Source organism: Diplotaxodon limnothrissa, linkage group LG5, assembly GCF_057381915.1.
Source record: "Diplotaxodon limnothrissa isolate DT_005_m linkage group LG5, D_limnothrissa_male_GT1.1, whole genome shotgun sequence".
Lineage (NCBI taxonomy): Eukaryota > Metazoa > Chordata > Actinopteri > Cichliformes > Cichlidae > Diplotaxodon > Diplotaxodon limnothrissa.
The window spans coordinates 30,522,806-30,545,942 of record NC_140600.1 but is presented as its reverse complement, the minus strand read 5'-3'; the positions used below and the strand labels follow the sequence as shown (position 1 = coordinate 30,545,942).

At 38.9% G+C, this 23,137-nt stretch overlaps 2 protein-coding genes across 2 annotated transcripts in view; one reads left to right on the top strand and one right to left on the bottom strand.

Annotated features, from left to right (window-relative positions):
• cenpp (centromere protein P) overlaps positions 1–23,137 on the top strand; it is a 116,411-nt gene that overhangs the window by 86,969 nt on the left and 6,305 nt on the right. The window lies entirely within an intron of this gene.
• ecm2 (extracellular matrix protein 2, female organ and adipocyte specific) lies at positions 848–22,901 on the bottom strand. The gene is made up of 12 exons (XM_085354508.1): positions 22,758–22,901; positions 16,184–16,321; positions 15,249–15,404; positions 11,018–11,206; positions 8,048–8,980; positions 7,064–7,179; positions 6,313–6,448; positions 5,566–5,723; positions 4,231–4,370; positions 4,010–4,122; positions 3,259–3,472; positions 848–1,779 (listed from the first exon to the last, which is right to left on the bottom strand). The coding sequence occupies exons 2-12, from the start codon at positions 16,317–16,319 to the stop codon at positions 1,611–1,613; spliced, it is 2,460 nt and encodes an 819-aa protein (XP_085210634.1). The 5' UTR covers positions 16,320–16,321; positions 22,758–22,901; the 3' UTR covers positions 848–1,610.

Below are 23,137 nucleotides of genomic sequence, written 5' to 3'. Positions count from 1 at the left end.
TGGACAGGCAGGCTGTGTAAATGATCAGGGGATCCAGTGCAATATAATCTAACTTATTTGGGTGTGTGAGGGTACTAGGTTTAGGCAGACTTCACTCAGACAGGAATGGTAACTTAAAGTTTATTTTTTCCGTGCATCATAACATTGTGCTAAACTGTAAAATATACTCACCAACTTCATATAATTTAAGCATGTTGGCCAGCCAAGAGCAAATGAAAGGATATAATCTTCAAATATATCTTAAATTTGTGGGGAAAAAAATTAAAAATCTAAAGTAAATTGTTGAGTGTTTTGGACCTCTAGTGAGAGCTTTTCAAAGCAACGTTAGGGTAGAACGAGCCTTTCATGTACACAGTGGTAATACATTATATTACAATTTGCACAGCTTGAAAGCTGATGCACAGTAAAAGAGTTTAAATTATCTAAAAGTCTTGTGTGTTTCTGTCTGGGAAAGAAGAAGATTCAGTTAAAAGAAAACACAGAAGTACAAATTTACAGTAAGAAAAATAAGATATTTTCATGCAGCAGTATTAAAGTCAGAAATGTTTGGCCATAATCTCCATAAGTTCTTTAGCATACTCTGCTCCTACCTGGGATTAAATAAACCCATGTTAAGACACATACTATATAAAGCAGGATAAGAAGAAATAGAAGTTAACCCAGATACAGATGCAGTCATAACTTTGTAATGAATTGTGAATTCATTGTGAATTCTTTTAACCACAAAGTGAAGTGAAACAGTTGCTGTGCAGGATATACCATAACAAAAGCTCAATATCACATATGATGCATTCATCTTGATGATGCTGAATTGTAAATCATAACACATGCAATAGCAAGACTCCCACTTAATTTTTGCATCAAACATAAATCAGACTTAACTACAATTGAGGAGGTCACTGCCCTGTCCATTCACGTAAGCAAGATAAAGATAAAATGTTGAGGAACAGGCATGTCATTACATCTCATCTCGATCTGTTTGAGGAATTGGCTCCAGCAGCACTTGGTTTAACACAATCATCTTAGGGGATGTGTCACGTGTGAGCTTTCCATGTCAGGGTTTTTATGAAAACAGGCAGTGGAAGAATTGCTGCTGAGAAATGAAACATGAAGGTGCTGAGGTTGTTAAAAATAATGCGCTGTGCTTGCAGTCGCACTTCATAGAATTCTTTCCATTTCTTTATTAGGATTTTCATTTTACTGTGAATTCCTTCCCTTTTACACAGTGATCCACAGCGGCGACCCTCTAGAGGGACCAGCCAAAAGTAGAAGAAGATTTTCTGAGAGTGGACAGATGTGTTCTGTCACTTTCACACCAGTTTAAGGCCAAGTGACAGAGCAGGACAGCTTACCAGATACCAAACCATGTGTTTGGTCTAAAGTTGTAGAAAATGTTCAAATAGCATCTTACCATACAACAGTAACCATGTTTGAATGTGTGTCAGATTTTGACATCAGACTAACGCGTTTTCTAGTAATTTTTTAGGTTTATTCGTATTATATTATTTGTATGATATTAGTAACAGAAAAAAATGATGAAAGGAGATTTTGACTTCTTTTGGCAGATTAAAGTCCACTGTCTCTCAGTTTTTTATTTTGTTTATGTGTGTTCACTTGGTTTTCTGGGGTTTTAAGACCACACTTGATGCAGATCTTACACATGAAAAGGCCATTGGTGAGATTTTTTGTGGGTCGATGTAGTTGTTTTCCAATCTTACAGCCACCAAGGTGGAGTCCCCGCTGCGGTTTGGGTCACAGATGGCTTCATCAGGAATACTCCTTGAAGACATAGCATGAGAATATAGATTCATGTTTATTCCCTATAGCTGAAACAAACTTTTTTCCATTATGTGTTAACTGGCAGATAATGGAGTACTGATCTGTGCCCAAGTATATTTTTGCATATATGCTCCCTCTGGGAAACATGTCGTTTTAATGTACAATTCACTGATATGCAGAAGATACACGGTTACAGAGTTCATTAATCACCAAAACTATTAATACACAGACATTAATATTTAGTTAATATAATGAGTATATAAGACCAACACTACTAATTACTTTTCACTTCATGTTGCATTTACTGGAAATCGTCTTTTGTTTTCTTTGTGTAGTTAAACATGTTCCAAAAGAAGAAAATACTCACTTAGCATTTTCTAAGAAGAAATTTAACATATACATTTCTAGTCCGTTTTCAAGGTTTTAAACTTTTGTGCATATTTATTCATTTTTAGGGTTTTTTTGTGTATTTATTGCACCACATATGTTAGAATGGTTAGCAATATTTCCTTCAAGTCTGATTGTAATTTCCCACCTGCAGTGTTAGCCTTCTTGCCAATAAAGACAGACCAAAGTGCAGTGTTTAAATTGGTCATTTCAAATAAAACACACTGCCACGACCTGGACTGTGTGCACGGCGCAAGAAACCTGTGAGTGCATAATGAGGTGATTCAGTGCGACTCCTAGGTGGAACTATGAATCAACTTGTTTTGTTTCTTGTCGTCAAGACAACTCTCCATCCAGTGAACTTTCAGTATAATATTGTTTGGCAGTCTGTGTTGAATGAGTCAGTCATCTGGTCCGACTCATGTCTGTCATAGGAGCTTTGTTGTTGGTCTTAAATGACTTTGTGGTTCTGTGTTTAATCACCTGTTTTTTCCTGACTCCTTTTCTTACTTAAATTAGTTTTTTGAGATCATCAATCACTATCTTATTTTTTTCTGTAACTAAATAAATCAGTAATCATTTCTGGTCATCATATTAAAGTCGGAGCAAATCATGCAAATCATTATACACCATCAGTCTTAATTTTAATTATTAGTTACGCCATTGTACCAATCAAGTCAATAGTAATAATTTTTCTCTACTGTCTTGGAAGTTTGTGCAAAGCATTTGATTTGGGGAAAAAACCCATAAACAAATAACATGTAAAAATTAGCAAAGTGATATTACATTTTTGAAATTCTTCTTATTTTATAACTGATCCGTAATGGACTGGAGAGTTTCAAATATAGAGAGCTGTTAAGAGGTGTCTTCTATAAGCCTCATTTATGCTCCCATTTTATAATTAGCTAGTGCAGACATATAACAGTACAATTCTGCCTGTAACAGTACGCCCAGTGCCAAAAAATGTTCTCAACATAAACAAATTACGAGTAAGATAGTCTCATGTGTGTCAAGGAAGTAACTGTTTAAAAAGTTTGCATATTAGAACATTCAGAATTAATGCATGTGTATTTATGAATAGTGCTTTCTTACCTGATCATGTTATTGTCGAGTCTGAGGAAGTGTAAGTTGGTCATTTCGTTGATGCCAGATGGCACAACAACCAGCTGGTTGTGGTCCAAACACAGTTCTACCAGGGAGTGGTAGGCCCCAAAGAACGACTCGGGTTCAGTCCCTTCTCCATCCAGTTTGTTGTAGGAGAGGTAGAGGTACTCTAAACCAGGTTGCATGTGGGCAAAAACGTAACCTGTGGAGGTATTTAAAGAAAATAATTTACCTTGTACAATAATTTAACTCTACCTGTACAAGTCTTAATAAGTGTTAACTGCAGCTCACCTTAAACTACACAGCAAATCATTAAGTCATTCTAAAGTAGTCTGTTAACTTTGATCATGTTATTTATTTATTTAGTTATGTATATATTTATTGTTTTGTTTGTTTATGGGTAATAAACGATGGGTAATAAAAAGATCAAAATAAATACATTTTGACCGCTTCCAGTACCCATACATCAGAAAGAGCATAACAAAACCCAAACCTCTGATGTTGCTTGTGCATTGCTTTCTCAGTGTTGGAGAAACTGACCTAAGTAAGCTAGCACTTACCACTTATGTATTATAGAAGTTAATTTTCTAAAAAACTTAGATCAATCATCAGCCTAATCCATTTAAAGTTATTATTGTTTAAAAAATAAAACATTGAATAGGAAGGTTTTGTGTCAGTCCGCTAACTTTAAGAAGGTAACATTTATTAGCCAGATAATCCTTTAACCAGTCACACCTACCAGGTATCCTCTCAATATTGTTTCCCAAGAGCACCAAGTGAACTAGAGATCTTGGTAGATATGAAGGAACCATGTAAAGCTTATTATATGAAAGGTCAATGGACTCCAAATTTCTGCAGAGAAGGTAACAGTATGAAAACAATTACTAACAGTAAGAGACCATGAAAATTACAGCTAAAGTAACACTACTGTGGGGGTAAAAGCCTCTCTTTCTGTCAGACCTGTGGTTGATCCATGCCAGTGGAGCAATCCTGGTCTCCTCCAGTTTGTTGTGTCTTAAAGAAACTATGTTCAGATTGCTGGTCTGATTGAAAACGGTCTCTGAGATTTCTTCAATAAGGTTGTTCTCCAAATAGAGTTCCTAAAAGATGGAAAAACATAAAACAAAATATTTGGCAACATGAGCGTCATAATAGAAACTATTTATGAGGAAGTGGGATCCAATGTTGCCGTGAGTTCCTAATTTCACATGCAATTAGTGTAAATATGTTTCCTGGATGGTTTTTGTTCAGAGATCTTGGCAGATGGGTTTGTTGTTCTTCCTGACTTTGTTTAAGGCTGTAAATGCATAATTCATGCCAAAGCTGTGTTTGTGTTTTTTCAGCCTAATTAGTAAAATGAGAAGGCAGGCAGGAGTGTGACCACCACGCATAACCTTTAATTATAATCATTAACTCTTCACTATTCAAAAGCCAAAGTCTCTCACAAAACTTGGAACCCTGAATATTTAGCAGAGAAACATGTTAATGATAGACTGTACTCTGGTTCTGGATGAACAACAATCAGAGGGTTTGGATTTGCAGAGAGAGTAAGTAAAACCTTTCCAGTGTCATAAAATGAAGTAGGTTTACAGCAGCATTGTGCCGCTGGTGTTCTGCATTGTTTGTGGTTAGCCAAAGGCCATAATTGCTCGGGTGAAATGGTTTCCCACAGGTAGAAGCAGAAATTAAACATCAGACCCAAAAAGAAAATTTTGCTACTTCAGCAAAAAGTAAATTCAGCTACTCTGACAATGTGAAAGAAAAATTGATCAACTATGTAATAGGTTGGTTTATTGAAAGCTGTGTATATTTATTTTCTTTGCCAGCTGCAGTTCAAAAAGGCTTATGAGCTGATTAAAGCTTCCATATTCTAGTTTAACAGTGTGCACAGATTATAGAATTACATGTGAACATTAAGGTCTATCACCTCACAAATTCTATGAAAAAACGTATCAATATATTAAAGATTGGATGGGTGATTGAATATTTTTGGCAATATTGTGTATAAGTTGAGAGGCATCACATATAATTCACCTCTCTGCAGTTTGCATTTCCAGTTTTCTTCTGTCTCCAAATATCATTCACATAGGTTAGAGTTTCAATATAGCTGCGAGCATTTGGCTGCCAAGTTTGTTTTTATAGATCCCAATGTTTGGAACTTATGTAAGCCTATTTTATCTCAAATATGAGGCCCGGGGGTCTTTTAAATAAGTCAAAAAATGTGGCCAAGGATGTATCCCAGTGTGAGGAATGAGAGATAGTCAGAGAGTCAAGGAAACAGATATTGTTTCATACCAGCAATGACTTGGGAAGGCCTTGTGGTACAGTACGGAAATGGTTTCTCCCCAGTCTGAGGTAGGAAAGCTGGATTAGGGGAGCGAAGGCCAGAGGATCTACATTCCCCTCACTCAGCAGATTTCCTTCCAGCTCCAGAATAACCAGGCTGCTCAAATCTTAAAGATAAAAAAAAGATAAACTTGTGATGAATAGTGTGTTTAGAAGTGAATAACCATACATAGGATCTAACTTTCTTTTGGTCTGTGAGCTGTGCAATCCATGAAGTAACCAATTTATATTTTGAATTTTAAAACAATGAACGGTTGTTTGTAACCAGACGCAATATAGGAGACAGACATGGGAATATTGAATGGGAATCTATGGAAGAATCCTGCCGCAGCAAAGATTCTACTAGAAATATAACTCTAATAAAGTCTCATAAAACTTTATTTTAGGGCAAACTTTTGTGTTTTTCATCAGATTTGACTAATTCCATACATGCAGCTTTATGCTTATTTGATGAATAAAATTAATGTAAATTAAGATCATATTTATATTTATAGCTGCCCAAATAAGTGCTCAGGGATGCCTGTTGATTCTGGAAGTCCTACAGGCCATGTAATTGATGAGGTCAAACTATAAGGCGATTTCATATCAATTCCATTCAGTTTTATTTAGATAGTGCCAAATCAATGTCTGTGGTACTTTGACTTCTTGGACAGAGAAACACCAGCTGGATGTCATTAAAGGATGTGATAGCAGTACCCTGGAAGCTGTTTTCATCTATCCCTCTCAGTCTGTTTTCATTGATCTTCAGCTCCTGCAGGGTTGGGGGAAGGTCAGATGGCACAACGTCTAAAAGGTTTCCATCCAAATACAGACGTGTTAGCTTCTTCAGACCCTGAAACACACACACGCAGGTATAAGTACTGGAAAGTAAAAATAGGCTGCCACCAAGTTATTATCCTTGTTGTTATTATTATTATTATTATAGAAATACATGTTTGTTTTCCTTCTCTGAATTTGTAGTTAATTTTTTTTTTCATTTAATGTTGTTTCCACATTTGTCACATTTATTAATAAAATGCAACATGTTTAGATGATTACTTTTTTCACATTTGGATATTTTCCATTGGTCTGTTTGGTTTTTTTTCCTGCTGCTTCTCCTCGTCTAAATGTCAGGCGCAGTAGTCTAAGCAGATACGCAGACCTCCTTCTTCCTTTCCACCTCTTTGGTATTTACATATTTTACAGATGTTTTTAGGTTTAGTAGGACATTCACTTTCCTTCTCATAAAAAAAAAAAATTGCTAAAAATCTTACCAAGTCTTAAAGATTTTGTTATTATGTTACACCTTTCTTTCTCCGTGGAGTTGATGATATTACACTGAAGATGGCCATATGTCTTTGCACACCCACCTTTAAACTTTATTACTTGAACCATTGTTATATTTCTGGCAGATGATTTTTTTTAAAAAGCTTGGGCTTCAGTCGTTTTCAGTTTTATTATGACTTACTTTGAAGGCTTTAGCGTCAATGCCAGCAGAAGTAAGTTTGTTTTTCTTCAGGTTGATCCACTCCAGGTTAGGGATTCCATTAAAGGCATCTGCTGGGATGCGGCTGATGCTGTTGCCTGCAGGTCAGAGCAAGTTCAGTTAATATTGACAACAGGATTTCTCCAATTGTAGTTTGTTTCTGTGTGCTTTCTTAATTGGAGTCTTAGTTTCTAAATCCCTTCCCCAGGCTGGTAAGTGATACTAATTTGGCAAACTAAAAGTTTTTTCCAGCTTCTCACTTGTAGGTGGCAGTTGTAATGCCTTTCTCTTGTTAAACTTCAGATTTTTAGCAGCTTTAGATGATCGATGTTAATAATGCAAGTCTGCTTTTTCCATACCTTGCAGCGCATTAGTTGTTTGTTTGGTAAAAGATGCTGCTGTTTTGACTGTAAAAAGATTGTACGCGATTGTTGTCCAGCAGTGTTCATGTCACAAGGCTAAGACAACATATACACGATGACAACTTTATGCTTTAAGTCTGGGTTGGGCCGACACTGACTATGATAAAGTAAGCAAAGGGAAGCACACTGGGTAACTGAATCAAAATACAGTAACATGTTACAATGAAAATATTATGAACATTCAAAAAAGTTCACCTTAAAAAAGTTCATGAATATTTAAATTAGCCTACAGGTTGCTCGTTGTCCAATATGCAAGGTCACTGATTAAACACTGCATTCAACTGCAACAGTACAAATCCTCTGCAATCATTAGCGTAATGCGAGTATTATCAGTTTTATATTTCTCTTACTGTTAAAAAAAAAAAAAAAAAAAGGCTAAGAAGCTTCATCTGAGTTGTGGGTTGACATAATATTGAAGCTTCCTTTTTAAGTGTTTCACTTGTATTTGTATAACTCTACTGATAATATACATCCTTCTGAAATCCTCAGATTGTTTTGAGGGTTTGTTTTCTTTAATGACTCTGTGTCTCCGGTGTTGACTTACCCTCCAGACTGAGGGATTTCAGCTCAGGAATGGCCAGAGGAGGGAAGTGTGTGAGTTTGGCATCCTCACATGTGGCAGTAACGTCAGAGATGTCACAGCCTGGAGGAAGGCCTCCTCTGTTTACAACTATGATCTCCCTATCCTCCCCTTCTTCCGTCTCTTTGGTTTCTACCTGTTCCTCCTCTGTAGCAACTGGAGGTCTTGGAATCGGAGCAGGAAGGAGGTCTGGTTCCTCAGGTTCTTCAGGCTCTTTTGGAAGCATTTGAAACACATCTCCTCTCAGCCACACCTCCTCCTCCTGCTCCTCCTTTTCTTCCTCGTGCCTCTCGATCTCTTCCTCGCGCCTCTCGATCTCTTCCTCGCGCCTCTCGATCTCTTCCTCGCGCCTCTCGATCTCTTCCTCGCGCCTCTCGTTCTCTTCCTCGTGCCTCTCGATCTCTTCCTCGTACCTCTCGTTCTCTTCCTCATGCCGCTCTTTCTCCTTTTCAACTAAATCCAAAAGTTCTTCCCTCAGCATCTCCTCCTGCTTTTTCCTTTCCTCCTCTAGCTTCCTTTCCCTCTCTCTTGCTTCTCTCTCTGCTTCCTCCTTCTGTCTCCTATCTTCCTCTTCCTCCTGCCTTCTCTTTTGCTCCTCATCTACCTGCCTGCTCCACTCCTCCAGTTCCTTTTCTTCCTGCAGCCTCAGTGCCTCCTCCTCCTGCTTTCTCATCTCCTCAGCTATCTTTCTCTGTTTCTCCTCCTGCTCTTTCCTTTGCTTCCTTCTCTTTCTTCTCGCTTCCTCCTTCTTCTTCACGCGTTCTTCCTCCTCACGATGCTGCTCTGCCTCCCTCCAGAGGATTTTCTGGATCTCCTCTTGGGTCAGTGGAGTCACGACATCACTGGGGTCATTGGGAACTGGGGAGTCACCAGAAATGTCAAGGCTGAGGTCAGGTTCTGGGGGGGGGGGTTATGGTGGTGAGGGACACCCCATCAAGGGGTAGGAGGAAAAGGGACAGGAAGGAAAAGAGGAGTGAAGAAAAAAAAAGTTGGAGATACAGACAGAGAGAAAGATGAAGAAGTAGAGCGGAAAAATAAAGAAACTGCAATAAAAGAGAGGAAACAGGATGGAGATTGAGGTTGGTGGGGACAGACAGGCATGGTGATAGGTGGACAGACAGACAGCAGATGGACAAACAGACGGCTGTGTGTTAGTGCTGTGAACAAACAGCCATCTACATTCTTTCAGACCAGCTTGTTAAAGCTACAGAGCAGACTGCTGCTGTAGACCAGTCTGGACCAAATCCCACTAAGACCACTAAGACATATGATCACAGTCAGATAAAGTCAGTTGTTGTGGTGTTTGCTGCTACTGGTGCATTCTGGTCCTAAATCTGAATATGAATTATAGACTTGTTTTCATAAACATACATCCATATGAGAATGTTTGTGTGTCTCATGTTTTTGTTAAGTCATGAAAATGAGAGAAGTTACAAGACAGTTTCATTTTGTAAAAGGCTAATCAAATTTGGCCTAAGAATTGGTTGGTTATATTTAACAATGGATCAGTTCCTCATCAAAATATCTGTACCACCTGATGTTGGCCTTGTTGACAGTGTTTGTGGCTGTTATTTATCTTTTGAGTCCAATTTTGTATTCAATTTCAAACATTTGTGGGGAATCAAATTAGCTCAGACTGCCTAAATACTTCTGATTAGGCATCTCCTAAGTTTATAGTTGGTTAGTTGGTTTCTGTAAATTTTCTGTTCAAATCTATAAAATGTCTTGTAGAAGCAGAAGCAATGGATACATTTTATAAAACATACAGTTTGTCATCTTATAAGAATCAAAAACATCATGCAGCAAAATACTGTTCCTGATTTAGACCAACTTTAGCTCACTTGTCCAACACTTGTGCTGTTTTATAGTCAAAAAGTTTGTGTTAACAAGATCATTTAGTAAATATAAAATCAAAGAGACAAACTTACATCTGAGGTTTTTCAGTGAGTTTGGGAATAACTATAATTGGACTTTTGTTCTGGCTATAAAACAGCTTCCTTCCCAGTAAACTTTATACATACAACAGAAGGTGCACGTGTACAGGTAGAGGAACACACCTTTTCTATGACCTTCAAGTCATAGAAAAGAGGTTTTCTTCTGCTGTATTTCTGTACATATGCACTCAATGTGGCATGCAAAAATATGAGCAACGAAAAAATAGTGTAAGTTCAGCTATTTTTCCCCATAATTCTTAGAAGGTTTTAAAGACAAGTTTCCCATTTACAACAAAGGATGCACATGCATGCAGAGGTAGAAAATTATTTGCCCCAACATTAGCAACTCAAAAAATTACAGTGTAAAAATATATTTACATTTAACAATTATGTTCTCATTGCCAAAGGTTTTTACTACAGGCCTGCTGGCTGAGTCTTTCCCACAAATATTTTTTTACAATTTGTTTTCTGCCTCCAGCATCTCCACAGATCTCCCAGTAATATGACTCAGCATCTCATCTTTAAACCTCATATTAGTCCCACATTCATTCGTCTTTGTTCTGATGATCTGAATTGACAGTAAAGCAAAATTAATCCCAGACATGTTGAACAACAGATGTTATGTCCCAATATACAAACATGCTAAAACTCTCACAACATGAATGTCCACGCATCCAAAATGTGCATACCACATTTTTAAAGCCATGATGAAACAGGAAGCAACATGCTGAGGCCTCAGAGATGGAAATTATTCAGCACCAAGGAAATGTTTCGATTCCGTTCAGAACTGATGTAATGAACAATTTACACGAGTTTCATTTTAAGAAAGGAGACGTCTACTGACTCATAAGATAGTAGCAGATAGAACATCTTGAAATGTGGATTATTGATTGATTGAGTTACTCTAGTAGGTCCCCTTTAGGTTTTGAGGGGACTTTGGTGTTAATATCTGTTGCCTCTGAATGTTGTACCATGGCTGTGTCACATGTTGTGTTTCTACCTGGCTCCATGCAGACAGGGCAGCACTCGCCCGCAGGGGTGAAGGGGAAATGACAGTGTATTTCGGGACAGGTGCTCTCATCACAAACCACCCGCCCTCCGGTACACAGACAAGTCACACAGGGCTTTGGGGACCAGACGGCTTGGTCAAACATGGTCAGACCCTGGTACACACACTGGCCCTGCTTACCTGAAACAACACAGAGACAGTAATGTCAGGAGTAATTAATTGAAATCAAACTATGAAATGTGTATATTATCTAGAAGCATTAGTACATTTAACATTAGCAAATAATGTCTGAAAAACATTAAGACCTGGCAGTGTACCCATAAGGACACACACTATGGGCAAGAACATGACTGCTACTGTAGTATATTGGCGTTTGACATCTGCAGTGAGCACACACAGTCATAAAACACTATGAAACATCTGCAGCCTCACCATCGTGGGTACATGGTAAGATTTCTGGTTTTCTGCACAACAACTGTGCAAATGCTGAAAGTATAATTAGCATTGAAACAACTGGACATAATTACAAAGCCTGCAAGCAGTCACTCAACACAATCAAACAAGCAGTGGGTGACACTTTGTTACATAGTGGTAAATGAGAAGAAGAACCAAATGTGGTTACTTTTCATTCAGATACCAAACATTTTCACTGTGAATCATGTCTTAATAACAGAAACACTTTGGATCATGGAGTGCTGCTTAGAGATTACACTATTTTACTTCATATTGAAAGAGTTTCCCAGCCTCTGCCCTGTTGTAGTTTTGTTTGCTAAATAAGAGAACCGTTCTAGTAAAAAGTGCCACCAGAAAATTCAAGGAAGTTACTCATGAAAATCTAAAATGTTGCTGATTTAAAGTTGGATGACTTGCCCTTCAAGATTATATTCCTGTGTTTGTCTAAACCCCTACTTGATCTTTCACATTAGCCAAGTGGGACAGGTGGTGAGGCCAAACAGTGGCCTTTATAATGTGCTGTTTACTGGCACACTGTAGCACAATTCAGGGAGTTTCCACTGTATGTTCTTCTTTAGATGCCTCGGGACATTACAGGAAAACTTGTTACCTGTGGAGAAACTACTGGATCACAGCTGTAAATCCAGGTGTCATCAGCAGTGGGGAGCCTCTGTGTGAAAATTAAGTCAGTTTGGAAGAGAAGTGTATGTTTTCTGCAAATTTGACATTGAGATTTAGAGACTTAAAAGTGCAAAACAAGACTTCCAGGAGCACTGCTGCACAAGAAGTTGACTTTAAAGCAAACATCAGCCATTTTTGGTGGGGTGATTCAAGGAACTTTTTGACCGCATTAGTTTTACAGGATGGTGGCCCCATATTGTTTGGGGAGTGAATGGGGCATCTGTCTGACTTGCAGTAACCTGTAGAGGTGCAAAAATCTAATCAGCACCTTATGTTGTGACTGTTTTCTGGCTCTGGTGCTAGAAGCTGACATCCCCATTCCTAATCTCATCAACAAACCTCTGATTGACCAATTTAGTTTTCAAACAAAGGAACTTATTTTCACTGAACACAGAACCACAACAAATTGAGTCACTGAACAAAGCTGAGCAGTGATTTAAGATTTAGAGCCAGACACAACTTTATCCTGGACCCTTTTCATGCTCCTCAGCAGCAGCAGGCCTGCTGCAATAATTGCTGTGTGTGTCTAGTCGAATCAAAAGCCTGTACTTTACCATAAAAAACAGACAAAGCATTTCTACTCCTCCCTTTGAATTAACTTCACCTTTCAACATGAGACCGAGGACAAGACAAGGCTATGCCTGGCAGTGAGTCAGTATAAAAGACTGTAAACCACTATGATACAGCAGGAAGAGCCTCTTTTTTTTTGTCTGTTAGCTCTGTCTGTCATCTATCCTTTCTAATGGTATGCTCTTTGTTACGTCTATAGGAACACAGGTAGTTAAGAGGCTCAGGTTATTTCTCTTAAATACGGTCTCCCTAATATCTTTGTCCTTTTAACAGTGAGCAGTGAGACTGTCACCCTGTCATCTCAGTTCGAGCACACATACTTTAGAGCTTTTCTCTTTAAAACTTTGTCTCTGTGTCACTGTTCTCTACATTGCTCAGTAAATTGCAGGTTTTTGATTAAATAGCATGGTTAGCTTGGTAAGCACTGTGATATGGCACTATCCTATACCATTCAGAGCATATTATTTGTTGTTTTTATCACCAGTAGCACAATTAGTGGACAACAGTTAAAAACAATACAAGTTTTTATAATATTATAATATATGACACATAAATATAACAGAAACACTTCTTTGGTCTTGGAGTCACCTGGTTGTAATATCTGACTAAGCATTTTCCTGCACACCTCCTCAGTGAGGTGTTTTCGGCATGTCCAACTGGGAAGAGGCCGCAGGGCAGTCCAGGACATGCTGGGAAGAGGGAGCTTGCTGCATTTCGGCATAAGGCCCCATTACACCCACTGCTGTCATCCTTGCAAAAGGCGGTGCAATCCAAAAGTGATGTTACATCCACTGACATGAGCCACGCTTTAGTGTTGTTTCAGCTTGGCCAGGTTGAAGGCACGAGTGTATGATGGTGTCATTTTTACTTTTACTTGGTATATCAGTGCAGAAGCTCAGAGATTTCCTGATTATACTGAGGGAGATGGTGCAGCAGTTTGAAAAGATGAGTTTCTTGAAAAAGCTTTGAAAAACTCCATGATCACTTTGTTTCTTGCTTCTAAAACTTCGATTGTTATGCGGACACTGGTGCTGAGGTTTTATCTGAGTTTTACGAGAGTCCTACTGTTCAGAAGAATGCTGCGAGAAGTCTGGTGCACCCTAAGCCCTCATGATGGTTGGATTTCCTTTGCTATAGCCCTTATAATTTGCTGGGCCAGATAGACAAAAATCCATAACGACTGCTGCAATTTACAGAGATTCAGCCTAATCTCTGTAAACAGTTAGTTATACTCTGTTTTTAGTCAGTGTTCTGTTGACCAGTCATGTATAAGAACGCTTTGGTGGAACTGAGGTACACTGCAAACTTTAAAACGTTTGCTGCTACACACAGACGATAAATGATCAGACCAGCCGATGTCTTCTCAGATTACTGTTAACCTTAGCCTAATTTTGAAAAGGTCGCCGGCGACCTGGTGAATGTAAATAGATTAAGATAAAGTAAATGCTCCCTGTGTAAAATATAAAAAATGCATAACTCAAAGTCCTTCTTTCCAGTTTTTCTGCCCTTGACCACTTAATACAGTCACATGACTTGGAATTATACTTTGAACACTTGTGAATTATAAATGGGGCCTCAATCTGAGTAAATCTGTTGAAAAAGCAAGGTAAGGAAGCAAAGTAAGGGGACCTTGAAAATATAAATACATCCAAAATTAACACTTACACTAAAATGCTGTGACTTCTGGTCAGAGGTCTTTCATTTCCCCAGTCTTCAGTGGAAAGTCCACTGGTTTGATGAGCCGCTTCTTGCTACTGTAAACTGCAGTCTGACTGTTGCTGTTACATTACAGTCACTTAAACAGAGACTTGTTCTTACACCCAAAACAACAGCAAAAAAAAGAATTGGAAAAATCCTTGTAGCTTCCAACAAAAGCTTGCTGCCGCTACCTTCCCTTCTAATTACATAATGCTGACTTTAATGTGTTAAACTGAAGGTTTTCCACATGGCTTTGAGGTTATTCTTTGGAGCCTTTGTCCCCATCTCTGTGTGCGATGTTTCAGGGCTACTTCTCTGACGAGCTCTTTTCCCACAGATGTTTTTCCCTTCTGTTCATTTTGGAATGTGATGATTTGTCATTAAATTGCGGTGCTGTAAAAGCCGGCAGCTTCGTTATGAGAACAGGATGGAGCTTCTGAGCTGAACTGTTGTTTGACTGGACTCATACATGCAGCTTCTCTAAATCTGGATGTTTTTTTACTGTATCACTTAAGATTTTATTACCTATTATTTATTTGTGAATCTTTTGGGATATGTTAAAAAAATAACTTCCTTCTTCTGTGTTAATAAGTCCACTTTGGTTCTAATTGCTGCATCTAATCTATCTCCTACTGGAAATGTGAATAATTTTAAAGGTTTTTTTTTTATCACTGTACACTGTGTTGTGATATTTGTTAGTAAAGTTGATTAGTCCATCCACACCCTATGTGTGAATCGACTAATCTATGTAACAGTAACCCTACGTTACTGTTATATTATTGGTCACATAAACATGGATTAGCAGAGCTGTCTCACTGACCTGGGATGACGTTGTAGGTGGCGTGCTGTTCTTGGATGTTCTTATAGGGTTGTAGGAGAAGAGCATTTCCTTCTACAGGCACCACTGGGATGCTGGGACCAGGAACCAGTCTGATCTTCAGAGGTCTAGTTCGCCCCGCTCTAGCCCGGCCAAAACCTGCAACCACTGGTCATATTAATGTGCATCTTTCTAGGAACATGGGGATGTTTTTGGTTGTTTTGACACTGTCATTTAACCTAAACTTGTTTCCCAGTGAGTTTATTACTTGAGACTGACTGAAAGCTAAATGTTCCCTTCTGTGTTTGTGAGGGATTTTTTTGTAAATAGGTTTTTGCATCAGCAAACAGCAGTTTTCACACAAGAACCTTAGACCTTGCCCTTCACTGGTTTTTGGGATAATATGACTGTAGCACATAGCAGGAAACAGCCCAACTTCAGAAACATTATCACTACATGAAATGCTCTGTGTGCCTGATTAGTGGAGACAAGACACATGATGTCCATTTCCTAGAAGTGGATGCACCATGAGTCCGGCACTGACGTGTTAAAGATAGTTTAATGCCCAAACACACTACATGTGACATTTTATCTTTCTCACCAGCACCCCTGCCAAGAAATTTCTAGAAAGATCCAGGGCTCAAGTACATGATTCAGAGCATGAAGACCAAACTCCACTCCTGTCAACTCTACTATCACTTCAGAACCTTTGAGATCACCCATTACATTTTCAGCACAACAGCTCTAATTGTAACTGTTGCTATAACTGTTGCTAAAACCACCTTATCTATTCTCGGTGCCTTTTCGCTTTTAATGAAACTAGGCTTTCTCTACCTCCCTCAAATCTTTTTGATACGGTAAAAAAAAAATCTCTGTACTGGTCAATTAAGCATTAAACTGAAAAAAAAAAATTACCCTGAATGGAAAAAAAGTCTCACCTTGTCCATCCTTCCTCCTCCTCCTCACTCTAAGAATCTCACCATTCTGGTTTCGTGGTCGGTTTCTGGCCTCAGCATCAGGGATGGTCAAGGCCACCAGCAGCCACAGACTGGCCACCACCAGCCACCACCTCATCCCTATAGAGCAGCACAGACTAGGTTCAGGAGGAGGTTGCTACACAGTACTTTTCCCCTTTTAATAAGATCTAACTATCAATAAACATGCTTTTTATCATGACAGCGTGAAAATAAACAGTGTTAAATAAGTAAATAAAAGGACATTTTTCCACACAAAGAAAGGTTGTTGTTTTTTTTTACTAAAAAAAAACATCACAAATACAAACAGCTGCAAAGTTTTGCATACATGTTGTTATAAACTTAGTTTAATCCCAAAGAGAATGGATTTAATACTCAGTCCACCTAGTTAAAGGAATACACTGAAGACAAATAAATAATATAAAACTGTAAATTCTTCAGGGTTTAAGATGTCCAAGTTTTGAAAGCAACATGAGACCTTTGTTTCATATTCTTCTGCATCTCCCTCTACACCCATTTTCTTTTATCTTTCCACTTTTCAGCTACATATGAGTTAGAAAAATTATAAAAGGTCTAAAAAAAAGCGCCCCTCCCTTTTTTTAAGATTTCTTTTTGGTTTTAGTATTTTTCCTATTTTAAATCATCTTTTTAATGCTTGATCATTTAAATTCTTACTTCCTGCAGCTGGTAAAGTAACTGAAGTAAAGCAGATAGATTCATGTTTACCTCTAACTTCAGAAAAATAGACAACACAAAAAGAGAGAGGATTTTACCTGCAGCAGTTCTCAGTAAAGAGCTGTCAGCACTGCTTCTGTCCCTCATATAGCTCTCGGCTGGGGTCCTAATGGCTGGTTCCATGTATGTGTGTAATGACTAGTCTATAAACAGCAGTCCTGTCATTATTAAAGCATAGAGATCTGAGGCTAAAACACACCTTCGCACACCTGATAGTTTGTTTTTCTGTCTGATTCCCCCTCTGAATGGAGCAGATTTAAGCAATTCTCTGTATCATATGAGCCTCTGATTTCTGTCCAGATAGACAACTTGTTTTCCGTACTCAGTCAATAAATGCCAGGGAATTATTTTATTTAGAACTGATTTGTCATTGCTCTGAGCTTTTTAATTTTAGATCTCGGCACGTTTCAGTTATGAGAAACCAGAAAATTCCTCATCTGGTGTAGTTACAATCAGACTTGTATGCATCATCTGTTTTTGGTACATTTCTGTGTCTGTTTTGTTTCAGTGTATTAATTTTACATGTTTTCAGCAGAAAGGTTTCCACATGTAGCGCCTCCATTTTGGTCAAAATAAACACCAGGTGAACTTTTCGTATATTCAACCAAATGCCTGAATCATGTGTCAGGTCCTCATAATGTCCTTAAACCTTTAATTCAAAAGAAAACAGAAATTATCCACAAAAACTGTAATAAAGCTCTGGGCTCAGATCACTTCTGAGCCTGATTATTACAGTTTTTAGACCAGTCCACATGGCTGATATTAGATTTAATTAAAAAAGAAAAAAGGTTTGCTGCAATCCATCTCCAATTTGAGGACTAATAACACTGACCAAAACATTTACCATATGTGGCTCACATTCAAAGTACTGTTAAAATCAGCTGGAAACAGTTTCCTCTGTTTGTATTTTAAGGACAAATAAAATGCACTTTAAAAAAAATGCTACATAAACACTACAAATCTGTATGGAGCAAACTGTGGTACAAGTGAAACCGGTTCATACACGCAGACCTTTGTGTTCCCATTTGACTTAATGTTTTTGTTTAAGATGACAAGTTATAGTTACTAGGGGTGCAACGATATTCGTATCGATATTGAACCGTTCGATACAGTGCTTTCGGTTCGGTACGCATATGTATGAACAATACAACATTTGTAATTTATTTTATCAATTTTCCTTCTGACGATGCTGTCTGTGTTGAGCGCTCAGTGAATCTGTGTTCGACTACTCCGCCTAGGCTGCACTGTCGAGCGCAGATCCACTGAGCGCTCAACACAGACAGCATAGTCAGAAGGAAGAGCGCAGGGCAAGCTAGCGAGACAGAAGTTAAGCTCTGCTTGCAACAAGCAAATTGAACCTCATTCAGATCTGGCGTTTGGAATTATTTTGGTTTTCATGTGACGTATGACCCTGAAGGTAAGCGAGTCATGGACTAAAGTAAAACAGTATGTTGGATGTGCCATGCAATGCTCAATTACATTGGTGTGAACTAGTGTGTTAGCGCAGTTAGCTCGTTAACGTGTTGGCCGTCTAGCCCCATGCACGGAGCGATCGGCGGTAGCTCGTTAACGGAGATTTGCCGTGTTGTGGCGTTAAGGTCATTTCAACGAGATTAACCTGAAAGCACTAGTGGGAACACAACGAATATGACTGCACATTTACGCCGACATCATCCTAGTGCAAAGACAAAAACAACAAGCATGCTACTAACTTTAGCCGAGTCATTTAGACAGCTGTTAGCACATGATTCTCCTTATGCTGCTGAGAATATAGCCCAGAAGAAGCGGATAGTATAGCTTTTATTTTGGAAAGAGACATTTCTCTGTAATAAACTCTCTTTTCCAAAGATGAGTGATTCCTCAATCAGATACAGGGCTTGCAAAATCGCTAGCCCGACGTCCCGGAGCTAGCGATTTTTTCAGTCTGGCTACCAAAATCTATCTCTGCCCTGCCCGTCGGGCTATTGTACGAAAAATATATGTCAATGCTTTTGCATTCTTTCAGAAATGTAGCTGGGTAATTATGTCATTGGCATCGGTGAGCCACTGTCAATATGTGACATATTGAAGTCGCGTTTGAATTTGCGCTTGTTTTTTTGCTTTCACTTTGCAATCGTGCGAACTGTGTATAGAGAGCGACAGCACTGATCTGTGAGTGATGATAATTTGTGCACCAATTCCTCTGACATCGTCTTATCAATCGTTAGCTTACTATGCAAACATGACAAGTGAAATCTCCCGCAGCTTAAACATGTGAGAGGTTAGTCGCGCAGAGAATCGCTGAGCTTATGTGAGTGAGCGTGTAAAAGCATTTCAGTTCTGCTGAGCCAAATAAGACAGGTCAGGGTGAAGAAGTGACAGCCAAAGAAAAGCTTACCACAAAATGGAGAAGTTATGACAAATCAGACTATAAGGCAAAAAGAAAGTGCAGCTTTATGGTTTCATGGACAAAAGAATTTCTGTGGCTGCAATATGACAAGCTAAATAACCAGGGCTGCACATAAGTGGTCCGCAGGTGCGCATTCGCTGTCAAAATAAAAAACACGCACAAGGGTTAGGGTTAAATTTAAAAACTGTACTTTTGAGTTAAAATATATATTTATAATTTTAATAAATGACAAATTAAAAATGCATGAACATTTTTTTGTATCGAAAAAATATCGAACCGTGACACCAAAGTATCGAACCGAACCGAACCGTGAATTTTGTGTATCGTTGCACCCCTAATAGTTACCCGTCTGAACTTTGGTGAGCAGTTTTATTTCCAATTACCAGTTACCAGAAGGGTCAGTGTGCATCACTGCCACCCTCTGGGCTGGAGTAATGTTAAAGCTGATTGGCTGTGGTGATATTTGTCAGATTTATCTGCATATGAGAGACATTATGTATTTCTTTAACAGTTATGAGAGACACCCAAGAGTTTATACTTTAGAAGGAAAGTGGAGTTTCAGATATTTGTCATTTATGGTGAGGTGTGGTGTGTTGCATCTATTCCACGTTTTGCAAACATATGTACAATTTGGACATTTTAATTAAAAGGAATCATGAAGGCTATTATTGCACTCATGGCTACTTATATTCAAGTGCTTGTTTGCACAAATAATTGTCAGTCACAAGGCAGAACGTCAGTCATATAGGCCTGCTGACGTTCAAACTGAGGATCAGAATGAGGGGAAAAGGTGATTTAAGTGACTTTGAATGTGGCATAATTGCTGGTGTCAGATAGGATGGTCACATTATCTCCAAAAATGCTGATCTAATTAAATTTTCCTGCATAATCATCTCTAAGAGCAGAAAATCAAGGGTGAAATTCACACAGGCTTGCCAAGATAGGACAAAAAAGAAAATTTGTAGCAGAAATCTGAGTTACGATTTCTGCTACAACATTCAGGTGGACGTTAAAATTTGGCGTTAACAGCCTGATAGCATGGATCCATCTTGCCTCATATCAACGGTTCAGGCTGGTGGAGGTGCTGTAAGGGTGTGGGGGATAAACAGCTTATATGTGATGTTAAGGGATGGACATGTTGACCACAGATAACCCAGGTTCTGATGGCTGCTCCAGCAGGATAATACACCATCAAAGCTCAAATAATCTCCAACAGGTTTCTTGAACATGACAGTGAGAGTATGTGTTATGTCTTATGATGGAACATAATTAGTGGGAAAGTTAAAGCTTCAAAACATGCCTTTAAATCTTAGTTCATTTGTTATTTTTGCGATATTAGATAATGAATTTTAACCACTGTTAAAAACTACATCTCCCATGAAGTTTCACTGAAAATCACACATGTGTCACAGTTAGAGGCTATTCTGATCCCCTACATACGCCCTCCCTCTTTTAATCATTCACATTTCCTTTAGGATGGAGTAAAACTTTAGTCTGCAGCTCCACGGACTGGAGGTCTGATCACATTCAGTTCCGAGACCCTCCCACCTCACATCAGCCCTCACCAATAGGAAACCAGGATTCAATGGGAAACAAAGAGCGAGAGAGACCAATGTGAGCTGAGACAGGAGAAAGAAAACAGGAGGGAGGGGAAAGAGATGGAAAATGTTCAGCAGTTCAGTTTCTGGATGAGCAGGCTCAGATGGAGAGACTTCCAATATGAGCAGCAGAGGATAAAAATAACCAGGAGTCTGTGTGTTTATGGATTAATGGAAGCCAGGCGGTGTTTAAAGCTTGAGCTTTGGTCCACTGCTCTTTGCTTTCCGAAAACATTCCACTGGATTTGGAGAAATCACCCAAACTAACTGAAGTTGAATTGTATTGACTTTTTATTACAAATATTTTATGCAAACTACTTTCTGCTTATTGTACCGGCAACTTCCTTAAGACAGCTCTAAACATTGGTGTCACATCTCAGTAACATGCTCTGCAAAACCCCACTTATAGCCAACAAATGTATGTTTATTCAAACTAAGATTATTAGTCTGAAATAACCGATGCTTGTTTGACATCCAAAACCTGACTTGCCACCACTTATAGCTCATTGAAAACAAACATATTTGTGTTTTTATGTTGACCAGTTACAGGGTTTTTTTTCCTGCAGAGACTAATTTTTATGACTTCCAAAGATCCAAAGGAAAATCTCCCTGTCATCCTTCCCGTTTTTTGTTTGTTTTTTGTTTGTTTTTTCAAACCAATTTAATTGTTTGGGGTTTCGTTGACTCAAACATTAGAGACATTTGTTTATGAAATGGTCATAAATAGCTTACTCTCATGCTTAGTCAGCCAACCAAAAGCCCATTCTAAGCCTCATATTTAATATAAAATGTCAGCAAAGCTTGAAAAATCCTTATTTTAGTTTCTCATGTCTCCCATTGCCTCCTGGAAATATTGAGTCTCTATAAAATATGTATATATCATAAATATCTGACACAAAAGCAGCAGATGCTCACCGAGCTTCTGACATTTAAATGCACCGACAAGGATGAAGCAAAGTATTTATTTACGGAGCTCTTGCAGTCTTTTGCAACCAGAGGAGTCACCCCCTGGTGGACATGAGAAATAATGCAGATTTAAGGCATTTTAAACTTTGATGTCATCTTTTACACAGTAGTACAAACTATCGTCTGCGGCTCTGACAGTGCCTGCACATGTTGGTTTGTCCAGTTCATTTCCTTCGAGTGGACGCAGCAGTAATGGCTGTGTTTGTTGCGATGTAATCTCACATCGTTTTGACTGATCACAATCACCAGCCTCTAAGTGTTGTATTTAGTGTGACGAATTTTGTTCCAGGAAATCTTCTGCAAAGTTGGCATCACCCAATGGAAAACACATTAAACCAGAGAGAAATGCATATCTGTAGCAGCACAGTGGGAGCAAGCAAACGGGGCCTTGACAGACCAAACTAACCTCAAACAACAAGGAGAAAAACTGACTAGCAAAGACTTCACGCCCACAACTTCAGACGATGAGCAGCATGATCTGTTTATTCCAACCAGCATAACACAGGAGTCGTTCATTGCTTCCTGTGTTACTAAGAGACACAAGCGTAAACCAGGTTTTCCTCTGTGATCCACATGGATATCAAGCCCATGTCGTGGAAGCTGTTTTGCTCAGTAATTAAGTGATTTACAGAGAATTTCTTGCATTACTTTGATAATTAGTGAGTTATTATTGTAACCAGTGTTTATGCTCAACCTGAAAAAAGTTAATTTATCACGCTACAAATCTCCAAGTGTTCTCCAGCAATGAAACAACTGTTTACAAACCCAAGTACAACAGACGGACAGACAGACAGGCAGAGACTTAGAGAGGGGAGGAGCTGAGGACAGACAGACATTAGCGCTACATTACCAGCAGTTCGAAGGCGGCTGCAGGACTTTAGGCCAATTTCTTCCAGCCTCTTTCCTCCTCCTCTGGTTCAGCAGGAACTCCAGGAGAGGTGTGTGTGTGTCGCTGTGTGATGACACTTAAAGTTTGCATGTGTCTCCAGGCGCAGAGATGTAGAGTAGAGCAGAGCAGGGTAATAAGTCTGCAAAGGAAAGCCAGGATTTGTACAGCAGCTGGAACAAAAAGTGAGCGAGTGAGAGAGAGAGTAACAAACAGACAGAGAGAGAGGGAGAGAGAGTGAGACAGGTCTGTCTTCCTGTATGTGTGAGGATGCTGCCAACATGCTGCAGGATATTGGAGCAAAACGATCGGCGGTGATGTCTCAGAAAAAGCAGGACTATCAG